A 25,487-nucleotide genomic window follows, 5' to 3' on the forward strand; every position below is an offset into this window, starting at 1 on the left:
GGTGTAAGGTTTTCTTTCTGTCTCGGAGGGGCTCGTCCGTGTAGATGCTTCCAGCCCGAGACGGGGCGTCTGCGAGCTGGCTTTTGGGAAGCAGCGCTGGGGGGAGAGGCGGAGAGGGATCAAAGAGTTCAGCCCCAATGGCTCACAGACATTAGGGCTAGAATTCTTGTTCTATGGATTTCTGATGGAGGAGTCGGTCCCCCCATTTAGCCTCCACTTCAGTTCCTGCCTGTTTCCAGGAATTTAAACATACGTTGGACATGCTTATAGCATATAACAGTCAATGGACGTTAGGGCCCAATGTATGTTTCGCCTTTATAACGATAAAGTGAATAAAAAATACACCACAACTCCTCCTCAATCCCTCTCCAAAGGATAAAACCAAACACCAGTTCCACAGAGGTAGCCATTGTTACAGATTTGAGACATGATTCCTAACTTTTTGTTTTGTTTTGTTAATCCTCACCTGAGGATATTTTCCCATTGATTTTTAGAGAGAGAGTGGAAGGGAGGGGGAGAGAGAGAAAGAATTATTGATGTGAGAGAAACACATCGATTGGTTGCCTCCTGAATGCACCCAACCAGGGACCGGATTGGGGAGGATCCTGCAACCAGGGTATGTGCCCTTGACTTGAATCAAACCTAAGACCCTTTGGTCCTCAGGCCGATGCTCTATCCACTGAGCCAAACTGGCCAGGGCTCATTCCTGACTTTTTTTTTTAATGCTTCTACAAACATAGGAGCAAGCATCTGCCCCCACCTCCCTCCCTTTGTTTTATGCTAAAGAGCTTATAAAGAAAACAAACCATCTCAGCAACTTGCTTCTCTCCCCCCCCCCCCCCTGCCCCGCTTTAATTGGGGACATCTACCCAATCGTTGTGTCTAGCTTTACCTCATTCCTGTCGTTGCTTTCTATTATATGGATATCTCATAATTTCATTCTCCCCTCTGCTGACGGATGCATGAGGCTGTTGCTGTGATCGATCATTGTGTGCTGTGCACCTTGCATGTGTATACAGGTCCATATCTGCTAGAATGGGTGGAGCCAGTGGGTGTGCACACCTAAACTTACTCTCCAAAGACAGTTACTGACCTGTACTCTGACTTAGATTTTCTCCTCTTGGACTGTTCTTAAAGTTTCACTTTCAAAACAGTTTCTGTTAGAACGAAGGAAACACATTGAAGCGTTTTCTTCACAGATTTTGTCTTGGATTTAAAATTCCTCCTAGGTAATCTCTTTTTTAATTCCAATTGTGTGTGTTTCCTTATTATATTCACAAAGTTCTGGTTCCTTCCTGCCTACACCCACTTCACAGTTCTGCTTCGTGGGGTGTGCTGCTGGAGTCGGGGTGCATTGCAGGCTCACAGCCCCGTCTACCACCCGGAGTGTGGGACCCGGGGCCCCTCGCACCCAGGTTCATCCAGTGAGAGCATCACTTGGGTGGTGAGCACATGAGCTTAGCAGGCCCACCTCCTCTTCCCCAGCATCCTGACAGCTGCCCAGAGCGCACCTGTTTTGTCCATTCATGAAAGAGCCTGGTACTCCCACGGCTTAGTCCTGGGGGGAACGAAGGGGAGCGAGACCTGGTCATTCTGCACTGCCTTGGCTACCATTTTGGAGATTGTCTGTTGTTCTTAGGGGAACGAGAGGAAAATACTGCTGCTGGGAGCATCGGTGATTTTTTTTTTTTTTCAGCGTTTGTTTAGTTGTAATATGGTAATACTTTACGGGAATGAACTCTGGCTGACCTTCTCGGGGGTTATAAGCTTGAAAACATTGAGGGTTTTGATTTGCTCAAAGGAGGCGTTTACCCTTTTTGGAGCACAACGCCAGTGGGAAAATAGGTTCTCTGGCGCTTACTGTGTTTAAATGCAAGGAGCCTGCCTCTCAAGCCTGGTTCCCATCTCAAAAAACATAACTTTTGAGAGAATGACTGAGGATGTATTTATTGATTATTGATAAAGAAATACATCCATAATATCTGAAACAATCATGTTATAAAAAGCATGTATCCTCCTTTTTAAAAAAATGAATGCCCATATGCATATATAGACAGAAAGGAGTTAAATGGTAAGGAGCGTGGGATGGGTTTCTTATGATTTGGGGTAACCTTAATGTACTGATGGCACCTGAACCCTTAGCAACAGTCTGAATTATTTAGATGGTTTGGGATGGGAGGGAAAGGTAATGACCCATCCTCAAGAACACAGGAGGTCTTGTAAAAAGCAGCTCTAAGTGGAGCACAGAGCGCGGAAATGTCTGAGTGTGGTGAGGAACGGAGCCCCATTTCTGTGTGGGGCGATGTGTGTCATGGACTCGGACTGCTCCCTGAGACATTTCCAGGGGTCACAGCGTGGGTGCGCTTGCTGGATCCAGGCTATGAATATACTACAATAGGCTCTAAACTCAGTTTTAACAATGTCACCGTCATACATTGCCTGTCACCAAAGTCAGTTCATCAGGTGCCTTCCTGAAGTAGAGACAGGTGCCTGTGGCCGCTGGGAATGACTGATCTAACATTTATCTACCACATTTCACGGATAAAGTCGGCTGGCGGGTGATCTCAGTTTTTAAGACTCACTTTATTTACATCGTCTAATATAATCCATCATATACATATAACATTTCATTTTTAAAATCATTTTTTTATTTTCAATTACAATTGATATATATGTTATTATTTTGGTTTCAGGTGTATCCCTCCCCACATGATTAGACATTATGGAACTTACTAAGTGATCATCCTGATAAATCTCGCACCCACCTGGCACCATAATTAGTTGTTAGAATACTAGAGGCTGGTGCACAAAAGTCGTGTACCCGGGCGGGCAAGGGGGGTGTCCCTCAGCCTGGCTTGCGCCCTCTGGCAGTTCGGGACCTCTTGCTCCTTACTGCCCGTCTGCTCACTGCTCCTTGCAGGTGGGCTCGTGCTCCTCAGTGCTGCCACGGAGGTGGGAGAGGCTCCTGCCACCGCTGCTGCACTTGCCAGCCATGAGCCCAGCTTCTGGCTGAGCGGTGCTCCCCTGTGGGAGCACACTGACCACCAGGGGACAGCTCCTGCGTTGAGCGTCTGCCCCTGGTGGTCAGTGCTCGTCATAGTGACAGGTCATTTCACCGTTTGGTCAATTTGCATATTGTTCTTTTATTAGATAGGATTACTGACTACTAGCGCTTTGCACTCCTCTGTCCCCTCTCAGGGGACATCGGAATTCTAGCATATCACTCGGATGTCCCCTCTCAGGGGACATTGCAGTTTATTAGTGATTACGGGGAATTGAGTTATTTCAACGCACGTTTCCGCCGCAAAGTAGCGTCGAGTAGCTGGTAGCCAATGTCCAGAATGGTTCGGAGTGCAAAGGGCTAGTATATTCCCTGTGCTGTATTTCACATTCCCATGTCTATTCTGTTACAACCAATTTGTACTTCTTAATCCCTTCACCCTTTTCACCCATTCACCCAAATGTATTGATACATATAACATTTCTAAACGTGGATGAAGGTTTGTGCCTGTGTCGTATCAGATCCTTCACATTAAATTTGACTCCTGCTAAAGGTAATTTGGATTTGATAATTTACAAAGCATATGAGAAATCTTTCAAGAATTATAGAAACTCTGTAGAACTCTAAACTCTATACAACTTCAGCGTCCTGGTTCCTAAACCAGGCGCTCAGTTGACCAACATTTACTGCATTGAAATGAATGTGTTAGAACGGCTTTCTCAGGTTCCCTGTTGAGTTTGCCATGCTATGGCGTACATATCAGCATTTTTTAGGTCCAGGATCCGTGGGGTTACCGTGCAGCCTAAGATCATATGTTCCTTGCTTAGTTTTTAGCCAAGGATATAAGCTTGAAAACATTGAGGGTTTTGATTTGCTCAAAGGAGGCGTCTACCCTTTTGGAGCACAAAGCCAGTGGGGTGGCTCTTCTTCGTGTTGTTAACCAAATGTAGGTCTCACCTGTGCACATCTCTAGTGGGATTGAGCTAACATACTCGTCATCATGGACCTTTTTGCTGATGGGCGTTGTGGAGACCTCCCTCCCCCACCTTGGCCGTTGTCATTGGGTTTCATTTAAAAGGCCCATCTTTCATATTTTGGTAAGAGAAGAACTTAAGTGGAAGTGTAACCGGAGTGTTCTGACTAATAGTGGGCTCAGCATGGCCTGCGGAAGCCAGCCGCTCCGTGGGCCATGCGCGCAGGGAAGGCAGCGGCACAGGTTCAGGAGGCGGCCCAGGCATGGAAGGGCAACTTCTCCGGGAGCCGGGAACAGCCAGGTGGAGTGAATGCAGCACAGTTCAAGCCTTCCAGATGGACTGTCTTGAGCCCGCTGTCCCTTTAAGGCTGTGGTGGGAGTCACTGGTTTGGCCAGCCTGCTCCCTGGCCTGTCAGCAGTGTGGAGCGATGCTGAATGGAGTGCTAAGCTTTGGGACTTCTTTGGGGTCCAGGTCTGGATGCTGCGGAGTGTCCTTGGAGGCGTTTTATCACTGTGTGTGGCAACAGGGCCTGCAACAGTGCATCGTGTTGTAGGGAAACCCTGGACGCGGTCAGGGGTGAGGCCTGGCCTCCAGGCCACGGCCGCCTCCGTTCCTGAGCTTGTCCGGCCAGCCTGCCATCACGCCTCCTCACCTGTGAGATGGAAACCCTGGCACCTGCTACGCTGGCTTTAAGACAAATGGGAAAAGCACATGAACTATAAAGCATTGTTGAAATCTTGAGGTTCCTATGGGTTATTGTGCTATTTTTGTTATTTATTTATTTTTAAAATATATTTTTATTGCTTTCAGAGAGGAAGGGAGAGTGGGAGAGAAATAGAAACTTCAGTGATGAGAATCACTGATTGGCTGCCTCCTGCACGCCCCCTATCAGGGATTGAGCCCACAACCAGAATCGAACCCGGGATCCTTAAGTCTGCAGGCCAACACTGTAGCCACTGAGCCAAATCGGCTATGGTTTACTGTGCTATTTTTATTTGGCTTCACATTTTTTTACCTATAGTCTCAGGATTAAAAAAAAAATGGCCTGAGGGCATGTCTGTATGTCTATTGTTTTTGCAATTGATGACCTCAATTGCACAAGCTATTCAATGGCGAAGATTGCAAATGACCGTTTCAGTAATATTTTTATGGAAAAAAACAATTATTCATAAAAATGGGTTACATACCTCTTTTTTGTTCACTCTGCATAAACTGGCCTTGGAACCATGGAGTCTTTCAACTTGTCCCTTTCTCTGCTCTCACTCCCGCCTCTCAGCCTCCCCTTGCCCGGGAGCTTGGACCTCAGTTTTACTCTGCTTCCTCTGAGAGGCCCTCCGACACCCAGCCTCGGACAGGCCCCTCAGTTACTGTCCTTTGTTCTGTGGGTTCCTCCTCTATGACAGGTTCCAGAGCTGCGAGTTAGTCATTATTTTTTTTAACTGTCTGCCCTCTCCCTTGAGAAGGACACATTGTCACCTATGCTTGTTCTAGTCAAATATGCACAACTTCCAATCACAAGGAAACATTTAAGTAATAGACTTTTTTTTTTAATTTAAATCTGCCTTCCATGGTAGTTTATAAGCTCAAAATGGTGGGGACCACACCTGATGTATTTATTGTTTGTTATATCTCAAATAAGCCTGGAATGGTGGGTGTGTAAATCATAGAAGGGTTCATATGAATGAATGAGTGAATGAATGAATGAATTGTGTGTACACTTATCTGCTTTTGAAGGGTAGCTGGATCATTCAGATGAATAAAAAGGGCTTAAATCTTCACTGTCACCCACCCTCCTCTTTCTCTGTATTTCTCCTCGAAATGATTTCTCTTTCTTGAAGTTCCCAGATTTCTAACTTGGCTGTGAAGACTGAAATTACGTTTTGTCTTCCCGTAGCTCCTCCAGAAGAATGGCCAGCTGTCCACCCTCAACGGCTTAGCCGAACAGGAAGAGCTCACCGCCCAGGAGGGGGCCCTGAACGGCCAGGAGGCGGAAGTCATTGTCCCAGAGGGTAAGTCACCCTTCCAGGCTCCGAGCAGAACCACGGGGGCTGGAGGGCAAACCACACCCGCCGTGAGCCCAGGAGAGGAATAAACACGGGTCTGGGCGGGATGGGTAGATACCGTCATCCTCCCCGGGGACCGGTGGTGTTGACAAGATAAGCAGTGGATTGGTTACCAAAGGAAATGTTGATCTGACCATGGGGGTAGGCCCTACACCCAGGTGAGGAAGTTGTAGACCAGTTCCTGGGCACAGGAAGTGAAGTCACGCTTCTTCCTCCTCAGACTCCTCACCTGGAACATCGCGTTTTTTGTTTTGTGTTCTCACTGCTGCCTCGTCCCAATTACTTGTCTGGTGTCTAATGTGAACCTGTTGCTTTAAAAGCCAGCATCTCTCACTCTGGAGAGAGCCCGCTGCAGGGGCACAGGGGTGTCATCCTGTGCGTTTCCCTCTTTGCCTAAACCGTGAGATGCTGCATGCATGCAGCCCCTGGGCCTTGAGATCCTGGAGGGGTGGTTCTGGCAATAATGTATTTGGTTGTTAAAGGACCTAGAGAACTCATTGCTGTATACCAGCAAGCAAGCGATTGTCTCGGGTTTTAATACGTTTGAATTTATTGTTGACAAGTCATTATTTATTTATTCATTCATTTATTTATTTATTTATTTATTTCCTTTCTGCATAGTAGACATAGCCAACATCATAAAGCATGTGAGAGCCATGTTTCCTCTCCACCTTTCACAGGTCACTTGTGTTTGTGTGAGCAAACAGTGGTGGTCTTCTTTTGGCTTGGACATTTTTGCTCACACGTGCTTTGCTCACACTGTTTGCACAGCCAGAGGGAGGACATTGGCACCAGCAGTTGGATGCTGGGCGCTAGCATTGGCCCCTGGGGGTTGCTGCTTTCAGAGTATCTGCCCGCTAACCAGAGAACAGGCTGTGCTGCCCTCTTCAGAGAATGGTGACCAGGTTGCTCAGGTAATGGGCATGGGGACCACTATTGTATAGCTGCTCTGACCCCAGGGGCGATACTCACCCCAAGAAAAATAAAGACCAGCCTGGCCAGTGTGGCTCAATGGTTGAGTATGAATCAGGAGGTCACAGTTCGATTCCTGGTCAGAGCACATGCCTGGTTGTGGGCTTGATCCCTAATAGGAGGTGTGCCGGAGGCAGCTGGTCAGTGATCCTCTCTCATCACTGATGTGTCTATCTCTCCCTCTCCCTTCCTCTCTGAAATAAATAAAAATATAATTTTTAAAAAAGAAAAATAGCCCAAACCGGTTTGGCTCAGTAGATAGAGCATCGGTCTGCAGACTGAAGGGTCCCGGGTTCGATTCCGGTCAAGGGCATGTACATTGGTTGTGGGCACATACCCGATAGGGGGTGTGCAGGAGGCAGCTGGTCGGTGTTTCTCTTTCATTGATGTTTTTAGCTCTCTATCCCTCTCCCTTCCTCTCTGTAAAAAGTCAATAAAATATATATTTTAAAAAAAAAGAAAAATAAAGACCAAAAAGACCCCAAAATGTTGTTGCTTAAAGCAGAAGCTTTCCTGAGGGTGGGCTTCTTACCTGTCCCAGGATCCTACTTCTCTGTGCCTGAATATTCCCACAGACAGGGGCACGAAGGAGCTACTGGTCAGCTACCTAGAAGCTTAACTTGAAAGCTGGAGAATTTCATTTCTCACGTGGTGCTTCTCAGCACCGCCTTGGCTTTGATGTGTTTGCTGTTGGAACCAGCCGGCTCCGGAGCCGTGCCTGTGGGACACGGACAGGCCACAGGGTCACTGCCACGCCATCAGCCCTCCCTGCGGATCTCGTTACCTCACAGAAAATCCATTCTGGAATGACAAGCAGTTTTCCTTTGCTTTTGATCATTTAGGGACGTTCTGGGTAGTGAGTGCCCCAAGGGCTGCTCCAGGTCTCTGTTCGAAGATGGCCCGCCTCCCCCCAGATACTTGTTTTTCTCTCTGAGAGGCTGTTTCTCTACTGGGAAGAAATGTTTTTCTGATTCAAACCCTTTTCTGTTTCCGTTGGTGACATTATTGGCACCGTGGTGGTGTTTTCATGCAGACAGGCCTGTTGCCCACATTCCTCGTCATTTCTCTCCGCATCACTTGTCAACATCTGGCACCCCGCATGCCTGTGTCTTACCCCCACCTCCGCTGGGACTGAGGGGGGTTCTAGATGGTTCCATCCTGAATCCTCTGAGCCTAGAACAGTGTCTGACACCTAGTAGGTGCTTCAGCAAATATTGGAGTGCATGAAGACACCGTTTGAAGTTAGCTTTAACAATATTATATAGTTACTTCTATGGGAGTGGAGGGCCTGTTTTTCGCTTTATATCCATTTATTTATTTTTTTAAAATATATTTTATTGATTTTTTTACAGAGAGGAAGGGTAAGGGATAGAGAGCTAGAAACATCTGATGAGAAAGAATCATCAATCAGCTGCCTCTTACACACACCCCACCGGGGATGTGCCCGCAACCAAAGTACATGCCCTTGACCGGAATAGAACCTGGGACCTTTCAGTCTGAAGACTGGCGCTCTATCCACTGAGCCAAACTGGTTTCGGCTATATCCATTTATTTCCTGCGTGGTTTAACACGCAGCTCTATAGAGTCATCCATGGCTTCTTGGTGGCATCAGCTCTGACACAGCTGGATGCTTTTTGGTCCCCACGCTGGGCTCTCTCGGGTGCTTGCTAGGGGTTGCCCAGGTGTTGCTGGGAACGTGAAATCGGACGCTGACCTGCTCATGATGAAATGAGGACTCTTAGTCTCCACATGCTACTGAACGTAAGCGCTCAGTAGACAGAGAGAGGGGTTTTTGTTTTCCCCACTCTGGTATTTTGAGTACAATATTATTGCATTGTTTCTCAAGCTGTATCCTGTTTTGAAAACGAGGGCGAACACTCACCAAATAGGCCTTGAACTTGACAAAAGCACGAAAGCTGTGCAGTTTCTGGGATCGGTTTTAATCCAGTCCCTGCTCTGTAGCGGTGTTCTTAGCACGCCTCTCTGAAATTACTTAGGTCATTGTGACAAATTTGGGGTATAATAGTCTAGTGCTTTCATCTTTAAAGAAACACAGATTTTGTTTGTTTGTTTTGTTATTAACAGCCAAGCTGTATGGAGAAGACTTTTTCCCTCTGAACTGCATCCAAGTCTGACAGTGCAATGAGCCTTAATTTTTCCTTCTAGCTTAAAAAAATGGGGGAGAGGGGAGGTAGAAGGAGTAAGATATTTTTAAAAAAATATATTTTATTTATTTTTTTACAGAAAGGAAAGGAGAGAGATAGAGTGTTAGAAACATCGATGAGAGAGAAACATCGATCAGCTGCCTCCTGCACACTCCCTACTGGGGATGAGCCTGCAACCAAGGTACATGCCCTTGACTGGAATTGAACCTGGGACCCTTGAGTCTGCAGGCCGACGCTCTATCCACTGAGCCAAACTGGTTAGGGCTACCAGAGGAGTCTTATTCCTGAGGAGCATACTTAGAATTTTCCCCAACTACTTGTGTAGTGAAAGTGCCAGTACCCTGCCCATGTCCACCCGTACCCCCAGTGTTACCAGCGCATGTGTTACTTCCTTTGGTGAGAAGTGGATGTGCTGGATTTCCTTAGTGGACGAACTGGTTGCTGGAATGTGTCTTTCTGTGGGCTCGCAGTATGTAGGCCGACACCACACACAAGGCAGCTATCCTGCTGTGTTCCTTTGCTGGGGCTGCCATGATGAAATGCCACAGAATGGGTAGTGTAAACCACAAAAATTTATTTATGTATCTATTATTTATTCTTTAAAAATTTTTTTAAAATATCTTTATTGATTTTTAGAAAGCGGAAGGGAGGGGAGGAGGGGGACAGAAACAGTGATGTGAGAGGAAATGTGAGAGGGAAACATGGATTGGCTGCCTCCAGTACACACCCTACCAGAGACTGAGCCCGAACCCTGGCAGGAGCCCTGACCGGGAATTGAACCAGCGACCTCTCTGTGCACTGGATAACGCCCAACCAAATGAGCCGTACGGACCAGGGCCAGAAATTTACTTTCTCTCAGTCTGGAGGCTTCGAAGTCCAAGATCAAGGTGTCATCACGTTTAGTTTCTGGGAGGTGTCTCTTTTTGGAGGGGACACAGTGCAGCCCAGAACACCTGCCTTCCTGAGGGACCCGTGAAACGTGAAGTTTGGGGCCAGAAAGCCTTAGTGGAAGGGGACGTGCGGCTGTCTATCCAGGCTCCTGCCCCAGGTCAGTCGGAGGCCGTTCCGCTTACACACTGGAAGGTCGGGGGCATTTCTCTATAAAAAAGAAGCCAGTAAATATATTAAAAAAAAAAAAAAAAAAAGAAGAAGAAGAAGAAGAAGAAGAAGAAGAAGCAGCAGCAGCAGCCAGTGCTCCACTGCCCTGCTCTGCTCCCAGCACTGCCCCTGGAATGGCCTGGAACAGATCCCCTCCCTTCCCCGCACAGCAGCCCTCTAAATATTGGAACACATTTATCTTGTCTTCCCTTTCATCTCTTCTCCCCTAGGCAAAACATCTCCAGAGAAAACAAGCTGTCCCACATTAAAAGATCAGTGCCAGGCCTTATATATATATTTCAACTACGAGTGTGTGTGATGGAAGCTTGCCAAGCATAGCTGGGTTTCAGTGTCAACATTCCTGCTCCTTAAGAACGGTCTCTCCAACTCTGTAAGCAGCGAGAACAACTCGGTTTGCTTCACACCAAGTGTTATGACGTGCCGAAGGAATTGGCCAGAGGAGGGGCGTACATGGATGGAGAATATATAAAAGAGGTCTCTTGCCGCCGTAACCGGTTTGGTTCAGTGGATAGAGCATTGGCCTGCGGACTCAAGGGTTCCAGGTTCGATTCCGGTCAAGGGCATGTACCTTGGCTGTGGGCACATCCCTAGTGGGGGGTGTGCAAGAGGCAGCTGGTCGATGTTTCTCATCAGTGTTTCTAACTGTTCCTCTCCCTTCCTCTCTGTAAAAAACTAATAAAATATATCTTCTTTTTAAAGAGAGAGAGAGAGAGAGAGAGAGAGAGAGAGAGAGAGAGAGAGAGAGAGGGAGGGAGGGATATCTCTAGCCAAGGATGCTGGTAAATGAGCCAAAGCCAAAAGGCATGAAGGAAGTATTGGTGCATGTTGATATGCATTTCTGCTGCGGAAATACCGCTCACCCTTTCGGTACTTCCCGCTCCGTGATCATAAGCTCAGAGCCTCGCCTGACCCTCACCTGACCCAGTAGCTAGAAGAGAGAGGAGGAGAAGTCCCACTTTCCAAGCACTTGTTTCCTTGGAAATGGAGTGGCCGAGGCACAGAGCCAGGCTGGCTCCTCAGCCGGCCTCCCGCGCAGCCCCCGAGATGAACCGCAGGCTCTGTGGCTCACTGTCCAGACCCAGCGAGTGAAGGTTTTACAAAAATGCAACTCTTTCCTCGTGCTTGTCACGTCTTGGCCCCGAACATTCCCAGTTGAGTTGGTTTGCCTTCGGTGTTGGAGCACGGGAGTCCGTCAGTATCGTCTTGGTCAGGGCGTTGCTGCTGGAATCGGGCACTGTTCTGCGTCCTCATCCCTGGGGCAGCACTCGGGTCCTGCCCACCCTCCGTCCTCAGTCTCCGAAGATCCTCTAATGACAGGCGCCAGGTGCATCCATTAGTCAGTCTGCTGGTGCTCATGACCACTTTCAATCCCCAAACACGGGCGCTTCACTCCAGGGAAGTGATTTTCTTCTTTTTCTCTCTCTGTTCTCCTTTCGGAACTACCATTAGCCAGATTTTAGACTTTCTAGACCGGGCCTAATTGAAACCTTTTTTCTACTTTTTATCTCTTTGTGGTTGGCTCTGTGTTTTGGGAGAATGTCCTCAAGACTAGATTTCATTTTGCTTATATATATGGTTTGTCTTTGCTACTATATTTTTAATTTCTTTCTTTCTTTTTTTTTTTTTAAGTATCCTATTTTTTTCTTGGCTGCAGTATCTTTTATGTCTCTGAGGATTTCTTTAAAAGTTTATTTCTATGCAAGGTCTCTTTAAAAGTTGGTGGGAAAAAATAATAGATTTGAACATGCTAACTCAAATTAAGAGGCAATGCAAAAGACAGCTGTACCCATTAAATCTGTGAATAGGAATTTTAATTCCTTGCTCCTTAAGAACTCATCTGTAGTCCAACCCTGTGACCTTTTTGTAGTGGCTGCACCAAGGGAAAACTCCTGCCTGGGCATCTCAGTGAGTGGGAGGGAGGTGGGAGTGTTTACTGTAGGATTTGGGTTTATGCTCCTGAGAAAACAAAGGGACCAGCTCTGAATTGGGCACTGCAGAAGTTTGGGTAATTCTGTAATTGGGTTGTTTCTTCCCAAGAGTCAGAGAGATTAGACTGCCATTGGGTAAGAATGACAGAGAGAGGAGGGATGTTCAGTTTTGTGTGTAGGTCCAGTGTGTGCTCTGGCCATACATGGCTGTGCCTAATCACGTCAGAGATGTGCTCACCTTGGGATTTGAAGACTTAGTACAAAACAGAATGTAAAATTAATCATTTTCCACATTGCGTACATGTTGACATAATATTATGGATACATTGGGAGAAAATCAAATATATTAAAATTAACCACAAGTGTTTTTTATTCTTTTTGATGTGACTACTAGATGTGGTTTACAATATGAGCCCCAAGCAACCTGTGGCTTGCTTGGGGCTCATATTGTAAGTCAAGTGGAGAGCTGTGGGACAGAGGGATTGGGTCGCTAGTCACCATTTCTTCCAGCAGCTTGCCCCTCCCTCCCACTCCTTTTGGTTAAGGCTTCAGGCACATGAAAGATAGTTTCTCTTGGAGAAGTGAGCTGACTCTCAGGTTGACTGCTTCTAGCACAGGATGATGCTTCTCTTATTAGGATGCATTTCTGAAAAAATTGATGATAAAAGCACATGCTTGCAACACTAGAGGCCTGGTGCACGAATTTGTGCACATGTGGGGTCCCTCAGCCTGGCCAGTGATCAGTGCCAGCTGGTAGGAGTGGGGGGGAGGGACCACTGGAGGTTGGGGGACTGATAGGGGCCTGCCGGCCAGGGGGAGGAACCAAGGGAGGTTGGCTGTGGTAGTGCACTGACCACCAGGTGACAGGTCCTGTGTTGAGCATCTGCCCCTTGTTGGTTATTGTGCATCATAACGACCGGTTGTTTGACCGCGTAGGCTTTTATATATATAGTTTTTTCAAAGGCTTCTTTAAAATGAGGCTTACTTATATTCAAAGGAGTACTTCTCAACCTTCTTTTCACAATCACTCCCCTAATGAGTCTTCTGAGACATTTTTTTTCCTAATTGTTCTTCCTTCAAATTTTAATAGCATAGATACCCATTTACGTTATATATCTGTATCTGTGCTTCATACATAAAGAATTAACTTTGGGAGGTGAGGAAGGGCTGGAAGGGAGTAATAGGGGGGAAAGGGGACATTTGTATTACTTTCAGCAATAAAGATAGCCAGTGTCAACCTATGAACCCGGGGGTCACAGTTCGATTCCGTCACCTGCCAGGGTTGCAGGCTTGATCCCCAGTGTGGGGCCTGCAGGAGGCCGCTGATCCAGGAGGTTTTTCTCATCATTGATGTTTTTGTCTCTCCCTCTCCCTTCCTCTCTGAAATTAATGAAAATATATATTTAAAAAACAATAAATAGTTAATTTTTTTTAGCCTCCTCCCTAGGAACCCATTTTACTGGAGGCAACTGCTGCTGATATTAAGAATGCGTGCTTTACAATGCTGACCAGAGTGTGTTAAAACTGGCATTTTCCTCCACCCAGGGAGTAAATGATAGTTTTTCCAGGAAAGCGAATTTTTGATATGTATAGAACCTTAAGACTTTTTTTTTTTTTTTTTTTTACCATTGTATTCTCACTTCTGACCATCTTAAATGCAAAGATTTTTTGCCATATTACTTGTAATAGCCAAACAACAGGGAAATGGTTAAGTAAAAGGATGCATCATTGAAAAATAAAAAATAAATTAAAAAGCATGATTTAAAATAAGCCTAATAGCTAACGCGTACGTTGCTTCTAGAACATACTCAGACGTTCTGGCGTTAACCTCTATTTGCCCCTCAGAATAGCGTTAGCACGGGTGGTATGTTTATCTCCTCCCTCGGAGGCCCAGGGACACTCGTCCCGGCCACACAGCTCTCGGGAGAACCAGGCCGGGAAGCCAGCTTCCCAGACCCGGTGCCCTCCGGACTACCCCGGAGTCAGGTGTTCCGCCTTCAGAGGAGCAGGGCACTCAGACACAGGCCACTCCGGCAGCACGCCCTCCTGACCACGGGCCTGACCCAGCCTGGTGGGGAAGCAGGTTTTTCCTGAGTGCATAACTTTAGTAAGGTTGCACTTTGACTTCCATCTGATTGCAGCTTGCTGACATTGATGGCCTGATTGGGGAGTTTAAGATCACGCTTTAGCCGGAACCAGTTTGGCTCAGTGGATAGAGCATCGGCCTGTGGACTGAAAGGTCCCAGGTTCAATTCCGGTCAAGGGCATGTACCTTGGTTGCGGGCACATCCCCAAGGAGGGGTGTGCAGGAGGCAGCTGATCAATGATTCTCATCGATGTTTCTAACTCTATCCCTCTCTCTTCCTCTCTGTGAAAAATCAATAAAATATATATATATTTTTAAATGACGGTTTAGGCCTCCTTGCACTTTGGATAGACATCAGAGGTTCAGCTCTAAGGTTCAGGGTCCTGCGTGCTGGGCCCCCCGGACCACCAGGGCCAGGTGTCCAGCGTGCTTCCATCTCACATAAAAGTGACAGAAGGTTATTTAGGAGATTTGTAAAATGTGGGGAAATTCTGAGACAGAAAATTCCCATGATTTCACTATGGTTGGTTTTTTTTTCCTGGTCTCTATCTCAGCTTCGTGTATATATATGCATTTAAAAAAGCAAAATTAGGATTATATGGACTATATAATTTTATCCTGCATCTGCCCTGAAGAGGTGTAGATTTATAAATCACAAATATTCCACTGAAGAGTGTTCGATATACACTTTCCTGCCATTGGGACATTTAGGCTCTTAAATATTGTACATCCCGAACAGTAGACATTCTCATACATATTGTAAATCTCTACCTCTCACTTGGCATACTTCATCGACATAGAATTGCCAGATCAAAGGATGTAAAATAGGTGGACTTGCTAAAAGGGAGACAGGATACTTATTTTATGCCCCTGCCATGATTGGGACTGTGTTCTTACATATTTGTCTTCCCTTTTCTTTCCTTAAATCACTGTGGCCAGTGCTTTCAAGTCCCGTTAGCTCTTTTGCTGCATCACCACTGTCCCTCTGGGGAGCTAGTCTTCTGATTGTTTGTCTGGAGGATTTTGAGTAACAATACCCGTGTCTGTATAAACATGTCCAACTCCACTGGACCATAACATTCAATTAGCTGGTGTTTGTCTGAGTTCGTAGCACGGGGAGAGAGACATGAAAATACGCTGAGCCCAGGAGCGCCTGCCCGGCCTGTGCCATTTGGGTGTCATTTAGATTCAATGTGTACATTCATCTCCTCGTTCACAGTTTTCCTGTTGGCAGCAGCTTTCTTTTTCTTTCTTTTTCTTTTTCTTTTTCTTTTTTCTTTACTTTTTAGAGAGGAAAGGAGACGAGAGAGAGAGAGAGAGAAGAGAGAGAGAGAGAGAGAGAGAGAGAGAGAGAGAGAGGTTACCTCCCACATAGGCGACCCTGCTAGCGGTTCTCAACCTTTGGGTCGTGACCCACAGGGGGAGAACCGCTGCTGTAGAGCCTGAGACCATTGGAAAACACAGATATTTATATGACGATTCATAACAGTAGTAAAATTACAGTTATGAAGTAACAACAAAAATAATTTTATGGTTCGGGGTCACCACAACATGAGGAGCTGTATTGAAGGGCCTTGGCATTAGGAAGGTTGAGAACCACCGCCTTAGGGGAAAACACTCTTTCTGTCATCTGTTTTGTTGGTAAACATTTTCCCATGACCTTTGCTTTGGGTGATGATGTCATCCTCTAAAAGTTCTGATTTAACAAAAGCAAGAAAACAGGGGATGGAAGTGGCCATAAAAGTAGATAGCCTGCTCGACGACTTTTCTTCTGAAATCCAGACACCTAGAGGCTTGAGGGGCGGGGGGGGGGGGGGCGGGGGGGGGCGGCTGGACCACACACCTGTGGCTGATCACACGAGAGGTGGAGAACCGAGGAGAGCTGTCTGCTATGGGACGGCTTTCCACCGGCCCCTTTAAGAATATCAAAATCGGTTGTGCTAGTGTGTTGGCCAGCGTCACCAAAATAAATCGAAAGTTGAAGTGCCGAAACTGAGCAGCAATACCTCTGGCTTTTTACATGTTGCTTTGGGCCTACGCTTTGGAACTAGCGAGGCATCTTCCCACCCAGCCCAGGGAAACAGCTGCTGCTCGTCCTGTTGTCAGACGTCACACTGGGGATGGAAGGAGCTGAGGGCGCAGCCGCGAAGCAAGGTCCCGATCGATGTGTGCGCCTGTGAGGGGGACATGTGTGCTTCACAGGCGACACCAAGTGAAAGAAAGCCCCGGGCTGTCTGTCCCCAGCAGCTGGGGCTGAGAACTGGAGAGCTGAGACCTCAGATCCTGGGGGTCGGGGGCCTCCTGGGACAAGTCTGGGAGGGGTGTGGGCTCCACTGGAGACCCGGTGTGTGGGCTGATCCCCATGTTGGGAGGGCTGCAGGCCACTCAGTAAATGGTCACAAAGACAGCCTCCAGAGCCAGCCTTTTCTGTGATCAGCACAGCCATGGGGCGGGGGCTGGGGCTGGGGGCACAGCGGGTGGGGGAGGAAGGTGGAGCTACTGTGTGGACTGCAGACACCACTAGCACCAGCAGCTTCTCTCACTCACCAGACTCCCGTTATAACGGAGGGATTTGTGAACCAAAGTGAAGGCTCTTTTGTGGAAGATGAAAGGTGAGGAAGCTGGGAGGTGGCTCCCTCTGAGCACAGCTCCCAGGCGCCAGGACAAGGAGTGTCCCTCCCCATCCCCACCCGGATTTAGGGCCAGGCAGGCTGGGCATTGGCCGGGGGAGAAGAGGGAGATCAAGTCTGGAGGAGGAAGCTGATTTTTGTAACAAGGTCAGATAGCCGAGGTAACTGAAGCCTTTCTAACTCTGTTCCCTTTAGGCCTGAATGTGGTGCATAGCGCCCCCTAGTGGCCAGAAGGAGCTGAGACCTCTGTACTAGTTGGCTTTTTTTTTCTTGACAAACCCACACCACCCTGTTACACCCCACCTTCCACCCTGCCGCCAGGAAGGAATGGACAAGATCTTCGCAATCTAAAGAAAATAGAAATAGTCAAACTATTGTTTTGTTTGCTTAGAGGAAGAGCCTGTATTAACGGGTCAGACAGGACGGGGGTGGAGGGAGGGGGGGTTGCTAAATGGGCCTGTCCTAACCAGAGATCGGCATACAAAAGAGTGTGTCAGAATTATCAGTTACCTGGTGTCTTTATACAGAACAAAGCTGAAGTTTCGGTGAAATAGGAATTTAAGAATTTAGGGCTGTCTGCCTTGCCGTGTGGTTGGAGTGTCCGTCCCTTACACCAAAAGGTTTCTGGTTCGATTCCTGGTCACGGTACATACCGAGATTGAGGGTTCAATCCCTGGTTGGGCTGCATGAGGGAGGTGATTGGCCAATGTTTCTCTCTCACATTGATGTTCCTTTTCTCTCTAAAACCAATCAAAATATACCCTTCATTGAGGATTGAAGAAAAAAAAAAAAAAAAAGTAGGGCTGCCTAAAAGGTTCTGAATTTCCAGCCTGGGCTGTGGCTGGTTCTCCCCCTGTGGGCCTGGCTGTCAGAGGAGGGATGCTGTCTGTGGGTTGGAAGGTGGCGCCGTTGGATCTAAAAGTCTTAGCTTAAAACCAAACAGACCTGCCGAAACCGTTTCGGCTCAGCGGTAGAGCGTCGGTCTGCGGACTGAAAGGTCCCGGGTTCGATTCCAGTCAGGGGCATGTACATTGGTTGCAGGCACATCCCCGGTCGGGGGTGTGCAGGAGGCAGCTGGTCGATGTTTCTCTCTCATCAACGTTTCTAGCTCTCTATCTCTCTCCCTTCCTCTCTGTAAAATATCAATAAAATATATATAGTTTAAAAACAAAAAAACAGACAGACTGAATGCTCACGGACTTGGGCTTTTTCGAGCTGCCCTGATCCAGTGTTGCAGACACCGAGTTTGCCCTGTAACAGCCCTTCTGAGGAGTTCGAGGAAGCGGGTACCCGCCCTCAGACCCGTGCACCGCGTGTGCCAAACAGATGGCCCCCCGGCACACACACACAGGTGCTAAACGGAGCCACGGTCTGCACATCATCAGCTTTGGAACAAACGGGAGGGCGCCGAACGCCGTTAAAAAACGGCCGCAGAGCTTCCCATCGGTGCGGCTCTTTCCCTAGAGCAGTGACTGATAGTAAGAGCGGGGATACAGAACCAACTGGGGTGCCAGGAGTGAGGTCATGGTTTCGATCGAAATGCTGCTGACTCGGGGTCCTCTCCGCCCTGGGTGTGCGCCGAGCTCGCGGGCCGCGGGCCGCCCAGCGGCGGGGCGGGCTGCGCTCCTTGCAAATGAGACACCGACTCCGGCCCCGGCGGGCGGCGAGGCGGGGCCAGCGGGGCGGCGGCGGGAGGGCGGGCAGGAGGGGCCGGCCCCCTATAACTGCCCGCCCGCCCGCACCCCGGCCGCTTTGTGCAGCTGCAGCTCCCGGCACCTGGGGAGGGTGGCGTGGCCCTGCGCGCTCTCCGATCAGAGCTAGCCTGCAGGGTGTGGGCACTGCCTGGCCCCTCGGCGGCAGGAGGAGCTGGTCACCATGCTGGGGATCATCACCATCTCAGGTGAGGCGGGCAGGGGCCGGCAGGTGGAGGAAATGCCTTCTCCCCTCTAGCCCTAATTTGGGGGGGGGGGGGGTCCCTGGAGGTCGGCGGCGGGACCCACCGACGGATGGGCGTGTCATTCCCTCCCGGCGCTGACCTGTGCGTGGATAGGAAGCCTGCTCTCCCTGGTTCAGCAAGAGCCAGACCCACCGAATGCGTCCTTGTGGCCAGGGCCGGAATCTTCCCGCCGTGCCTAGGGGAGGCCTGGAGGGTGTTTTGTTGGGGACCTCATCCCCTTCATTGGGGTGAAGTTTAAAATACCGTAGGTTGTGACAGCCTCATCCACTTGCTGTGTTAGGAAATATTAGATTCCTGGTTCTGAGAAATTGCAGTATCTGTATGTTGACCTGCTTATTTGGAATGCCCCCAGGAAGGGTCCCCAGAGATTTGGGGGACCCAAATGTTAGCACTGGCCTAAGGGGTGGTTTCTGTGAAGAAATAGACGCTGTAGCCAAAACCGGTTTGGCTCGGTGGAAAGAGGACTGAAAGGTCCCAGGTTCGAGGGCATTTATCTTGGTTGCGGGCACATCCCCAGTGGGGGGTGTGCAAGAGGCAACTGATCGATGACTCTCTCATCGATGTTTCTAGCTCTCTATTTCTCTCCCTTCCTCTCTGTAAAAAAATCAATAAAATATTTCTTAAAAAAAAGAAAAAAAGAAAAATACACGCTGTAAAGATGGGGGCTGGCAGCTAGCAGCAGGCGATGGATGGTACAAGTGACTGCTCCTGCAGCGCGCTTTCTAGAAGGCTGGCTGAGGATGGCTGGCATTATTCGGTACCTACCTCCGGCAAGCGAGCTACATGCTTCAGGCCTGCAGCTTCTTTAACGTGGTTTTTATCATGTCGTGGCCGCCTGTGCCCTCCTCTCTCCTGTTTCCCCCGCCCCGGACAGGAAACTCCGTTTGCTCACTTAGGCTTACAAGAACAGCTTTTCTGTGTCTATCTGAGATCATCACTGGCCAAAACTACATGTCTTCTTTCTATAGAAGAATTTTTAGGACTTACTCCCCTTCCCCCCAATACAATTGCTTCTGCAAAGCCTTGTCCTCTTAAAGAATTTTAAGTAGATGTGAAAGTTTAGCCAAACACAAAACATCTCTCACTTCCTATAGATTAGCTTGTTTACTTTGAGATTTCCTTCAAATTCCTTCCCCGAGTTAACTCAAAGAGACTTCCTATCCTTTACCTGGCATGCACATTTTCGTGGTGCCTTGAAGTGATCATTGCATAGACTGTAGGAAATTAAAAAATGAGGAACACAAGACTCTCCATTTGCTCCAGATCACTGCTTTTTCTGGGAGTGAAATATACAAATGCCTCTGCGGAGAGAGGCTGCCTGGGAGCGTGGTTTGTGGGTCGCAGCTGGGGCTGGGGCTCCATCCATAAAACTTTTCTGGGTGCTCTTTGTATGTCCAGCCTGGCCTTTATTGTATTCCCTGTTTGGTTATCAGGGGCTGAGTTTCATATGGGAAAGGGAGGCAGTCCTAGTTAGCACTAGCCAGGCGTTAAGCTTAGGGAACTTGAGGAGACTTAAAAATTGATTTAGATCATCCCCTGTGATCTGAAGCGGTTGGAGGGACTCTGTAATTTTTAAGGCAACTTACTTTTTAAAGTAACTGGCTCCTTTCTGAGTTTTACTTCTATTACAATGGAGAATGTGACAAAATTTAGTACCCTTTTTTTTTCTGGTAATAAGAAAGGACACAGAAAACCCTAACTCCAAAATTTATAACAGCAAATAAACATTTCGCAGTGCGCAAGGGGAATTTCAACCATTTGTGTGTGTGTTTTTGTTTTGTTTTTTTCTCCTTCTGTACGTTTTCCTGATGAGGAAGATTTATAGCCAGCTGTCTTTGTGGAGCTGGTCAGAATCTTGAAAAGCAATGAAGAGTGTTCAGGGTCGATTAAATACCAGATTCCTAGAGCCTTCAGGGTTAATTAAATATCAGATTACTCACCTAAATGTGAGTTATTCCAGCCCTCTTCAGCACGGCGTTACGCAAGGAGCATTTAAGTTTCACAACGACCAGGAAGGGAACAGGATGATGACATCTTTGCAGGATTACTGAGGAATGAGCTTTCATTTCTGAAAAGCAGGGAAGAGCTGAAGGAGCTGACGCCCGCCCCGACCCCACACGCACCCCGTTGAAACGGGGCTGCAGGACTTGAATGATGACACGATGGATCCTTCACATGACACACTATGGCCTTTCTGGAGGTCTTTCCCGCACATCACCCTAGCCATGGCCTAGCTTAAAATCTAGAAAAGAAGCGATCGGATATGATGATCAAAGAGGTGTTGTCTCCTCCCCCCATTATCAATGGTGTGCCAGAAAAAAAAAACACACACAACACAGCAAAACCTTTTTGAATTAGGGAACTCACAAAAAATGAGACCAGCTGAAGCACCGTGAGGAATTAGGGTGATGTCTCTAACTCTAGAGTAAACTGTTGGAGAAAGACTCCTCAGGCAAGGTCTAGATGATTTATGACGCATTTCTCTGTGCAAGCCATGTTTCAGGGTGAAATAAAAACCGTCCCCGTGGCTGCTCTTCTCTGCACGGAGGCAGCGCCATTGTCCAGCAACTTGGGGGACACAGACTCGCTTCCCTCACAACTGAGAGAGTAATAATAATAATAACGACCACTTACAAGTGCCCGCCATGTGGCCCTTGCCATTATCCTCACAATCACCCTGCAGCAAGTGGTGGACAACTCCCCCCCCTTTGTCCTGAAAACCAAGTCCCTCTTGTCCCACAGAAGTGTCGGTGCTGAGCGCCTCGTCCAGGGCCCCTTCTTCCTGGGCAGGATGTGCCCATGGAGCCTCCTGTGAGGCCAGGGGGAGCGACCCGCGCGCCCCTGCAGTGGGCTTGGCTTATCTGAGTCCTAATCCCAGTTAATCGCCTCCCCTCGGAGGTTTTGTGGTTAGGGAGCCCTGACACCGGGGGCGTTGGGTGTGTGGATCTAAGGGATGGATTTAGAATGCAGAGAATTCCTGGAAGCGGTCCAGGGCGATGCTGCAACTCGTAGGGGAAAGTTAACCAGTTCCAGATGTCACCGCGGGCAGTCCCCGCTGTGCCTGGGGAGGGAGCGCGCCGGCTACACGGCACTTCACCGTTACTGGAGGGAGATCATTTAAAAAAAGGAAAAGAAAAGAAATTAAATGCATGAAAGCGCCTTGTAGGCACACTACTTTTAAAACCACTTCTTGTTACATCACACTGTTTGTGTTGAAGGGTTTGGAAATAAAATTCAGACGAGGTAAAAAGAAAAGGAAATCACTTCTTGCTTCCAAACAATGTACAGGATCACTCCAACCACCCAGCCACCTGGCCAGGGATGTACCTGCATCTTTTAGGCTGTTGTTTTTTTGTTTGTTTTGTTTTGTTTTGTTTTACTCCATTTGCTCCCCAAGCTATCATCTCTAACTCATTCAGAACCCGTGTGCAGACAGCACAGGAAAATACCTTACAAACGGTTTCTGCTCAAAAACAGACTGGGTCATGGGTGGGAAAGATGGTGGTTGCTTGGAGATCCCTGCCTTCAGCCAGACGTGGGCAATGTGGGCTGACTTTGTGCACATTTGGGATGGGAAAGTGAGGAAGGAAGTTAACACAGAAAAGAGGGCTTCGGCCGCATCTGATGTGCACTCCGTCCACAATGGGGAACGGGGTCTAGATCTTTACATGTGTGCAAAGAGAGGTGAGAGGGGTGTCTGTGCCCCGTCTTTTCCCCCTTGAAATGTTCCTTGGATGCCCAAGAAGTAAAAATAGGTGCAATATGGGATTCAGCTCTCAGAGTTTGAAAGGACCCCTGAAGGGTATATACGTGTGGGGCCTTCTGGTCCTGAGGTCCTGGGAAGGGTGGCTTCCTGTTGGGAGAGCTGAAAGCTGCTCGCTGCTGCCCTCTTCTGTTCGAACACATGCAGGGCTTTGGGCCAGGCGTTGCCTGTGGCAGTGAAAAACTGGACCAGCGTGCATTGTTTAACAATAGGGGGCCTTAAAAATAAAGGTGCAGCCTGTACATCAGCTGCTAAGACTATTGGGTGACTGATCCGAAGAAAATTCAAATACTCATCGTGATTATCTCTGAACAGTGTCTCTGTGGCTGTAATCCCCATTTTCTCAGTGTTAGCATGCTCTATAATTTAGATTAATTCTTTTTTGAATTGGTAAAAATAATTCAGAACAAATCGTTCTGATCTGAAGGAAACAATAAGGAAGAAGGGGGAAAAAATGTTCTAGCGTTGGTTTCATTGTTAGTATAGATGGCCAGCTGGCGGCTCATCCTCCTCAGGAGCCTTCGCAGGAAGTCCTGGCGGTGACCTTGTAGCTGAGGACGAGAGCAGAAACGTCAGGGCGTTCCGCCCAGGGCCCCGTGCTCACCGGCGGTGCCGCTGAAATGGAAGCACCAGTCTGCCTCCAGAACGCATGCGCCCTAACCTTCTTCTCCACCTGAATTCTCTCTCTTCTTGCAGGAGGCGGGAAGGTAAGGGAGGGTAGTTTTTCTGTTATTCGCTACATTGACAGCACTTATCTTAGACTAGAGGCCCGATGCGTGAAATTCCTGTAAGAATAGGCCTTCCTTTCTCCAGCTTCCACCAGCTTCCCTCTGGCTCCCGGGACCCAGGCTTCCCTCCCAGCCCCGGCCTCATCCAGAAGGTCGTCTGGAAGGACATCTGGTCTAATTAGCATATTACACTTTTATTAGTATAGATAATGTGAGGCAAAGATCCAGTGTCCCCTGAAATCAGGTAGGGTGAATCACGACTCAGTTTTGTTTTGCTTTTTTCTAACTTTTTATTATCTGCACTTGTTTACTCTCCTGAGTGGTTTTTCAAAAACAATAACTTCAGCCTGGCCGGTGTGGCTCAGTGGTTGAGTGCTGACCCATGAACTAGGAGGTCACAGTTGGACTCCCAGCCAAGGCACATGCCCAGGCTGCTCGATCTCCAGTAGGGGGTGTGTAGGAGGCAGCTGATCCATGATTCTCATCATTGATGTTTGTCTCTCCCTTTCCTTTCCTCTCTGAAATCAATAAAAATATATTAAAACACACAAATAACTTCAATTTTACGTGAAGTTGCACGAATAAACACAGTCTAGGGAACATCCAGATGCAGCTATTGCTAACATAATCTCGTGTGCTTCATTATTGAGTCCCTATGTTGGAACACAAAACACAAACACAAACCAACACGAGATACGGTTTTCTGAATCTTTGGAGGTGAGTTATGTCCATCTGGGTCCTTTACTCCCAAATTCTTCATGTGTGTTTCGTAGGAATAGACATATTCCCTTTCATAACCACAGTGCAGTTATCAATGTCATATACTTACATTATTACAGTGCTTACATTATTACATGTTCAAAGCATTTAGTTCTCTCGCATTTCCATTACATTCCTTAGTGTTTGTTTTCCCCTGATTCACTTCAGGTTGTGTATTCTTAGCCATGGGTCTGTCCTCCTCAGGGAATGGCACCCATGTCTATCTGTCCCTCAGAGGTTGATGTGAAAGTCTTTTGCCTTTTTTCTCTCCCCCGTATAATCAGGTTTTACCTGCCCTTTCTACTAGTAAGCATGTGAATATCCAGGCCCTGCTTCCCTCTGACCCCCATTGAGTACCCATCGTACCTGCTTGTCCAGTCTTTTCGTGATGGCTGCAAAAAAAGACCATCAGGCCCTAACCGGTGTAGCTCAGTGGATAGAGTGTCAGCCTGCGGACTGAAAGGTCCCAGGTTCAATTCTGGTCAAGGGCATGTAACTGGGTTTTGGGCACATCTCCATTAGGAGGTGTGCAGGAGGCAACTGATTAATGTTTCTCTCTCAATATTTCTAACTATCTCTCTCCCTTCCTCTCTGTAAAAAAAAAATCAATAAAATACATATTTTTAAAAAATGATTGTCATATTCTCTTCAGAATCTGTGAGTGGGTGGGTAGGATACCTGTACTTCCTTCCTTCCTTCCTTCCTTTTTTTTTTTAGCATGAGAGTAACCATGAAAAAAAAACCCAGAGCTTTTTACACTGAAATGAAATTTAAATTGCTAGCCACATTAGACAGATAGCAATTAACGCATCTACGTGTGGGCGTTGACACGTGTAAATACTTCTCCTTGTCATAAGTGGCGTTTACAAATAATAAAAAGGTATAATGATTTATGAAACATGAGAAGTTTAACACTTTGAAAAAATGCGGAATTATTTTAAAATGGTAACATTTGTGCTTTGCCCCTTTGCCAGCCTCTGGCCCGCCGGACGCCACACTCCTGCCATGTGACAATGGGCAGGTCACAGGACCCCTTAAACACAGGCCTAATGTGTGACTGTACATGGTAACTGTCATGGGAACGTGCCCGAGGGCGCAGTCCTTGTGCTGATCCTCCAGAAAGGAAAGAAAGCTCTGACGACCCAGCGAAGGCGTGCTTGGTTCATGCCAGGCCGGGTTTTGCAGTCCACTGCTCATGTGCACTGGCGGTTCCGAGGGCAGAGGGCTTGGGCACCTGCTCCGTTAGCGCTCTGCCCAGTGTGGTGCGGGTGGGAGAGAGGCTCAGGAACCCTCAGCGAGGCTGAGCTGCAGCGGATCAGCCTCCAGGGTGCCAGGGTTTGCA

The 25,487-nt window shown here is 47.8% G+C and overlaps 1 protein-coding gene across 2 annotated transcripts in view; it reads left to right on the top strand.

Moving 5' to 3' along the window:
- Positions 1 to 25,487, top strand: part of AKAP12 (A-kinase anchoring protein 12) — a 71,968-nt gene that overhangs the window by 33,812 nt on the left and 12,669 nt on the right. The window contains exon 2 of one of the 2 annotated variants that reach the window (XM_084890179.1): positions 5,870 to 5,984. In XM_084890179.1, the coding sequence (XP_084746305.1) occupies positions 5,870 to 5,984 (115 nt within the window). Of the gene's footprint in view, positions 1 to 5,869; positions 5,985 to 18,674; positions 18,839 to 25,487 lie in introns of those variants that run through there. The other variant, XM_084890180.1, reaches the window with a different exon arrangement.

Source organism: Pipistrellus hanaki (assembly GCF_964339955.1).
Source record: "Pipistrellus hanaki genome assembly, chromosome: 7".
NCBI classification, from domain to species: domain Eukaryota; kingdom Metazoa; phylum Chordata; class Mammalia; order Chiroptera; family Vespertilionidae; genus Pipistrellus; species Pipistrellus hanaki.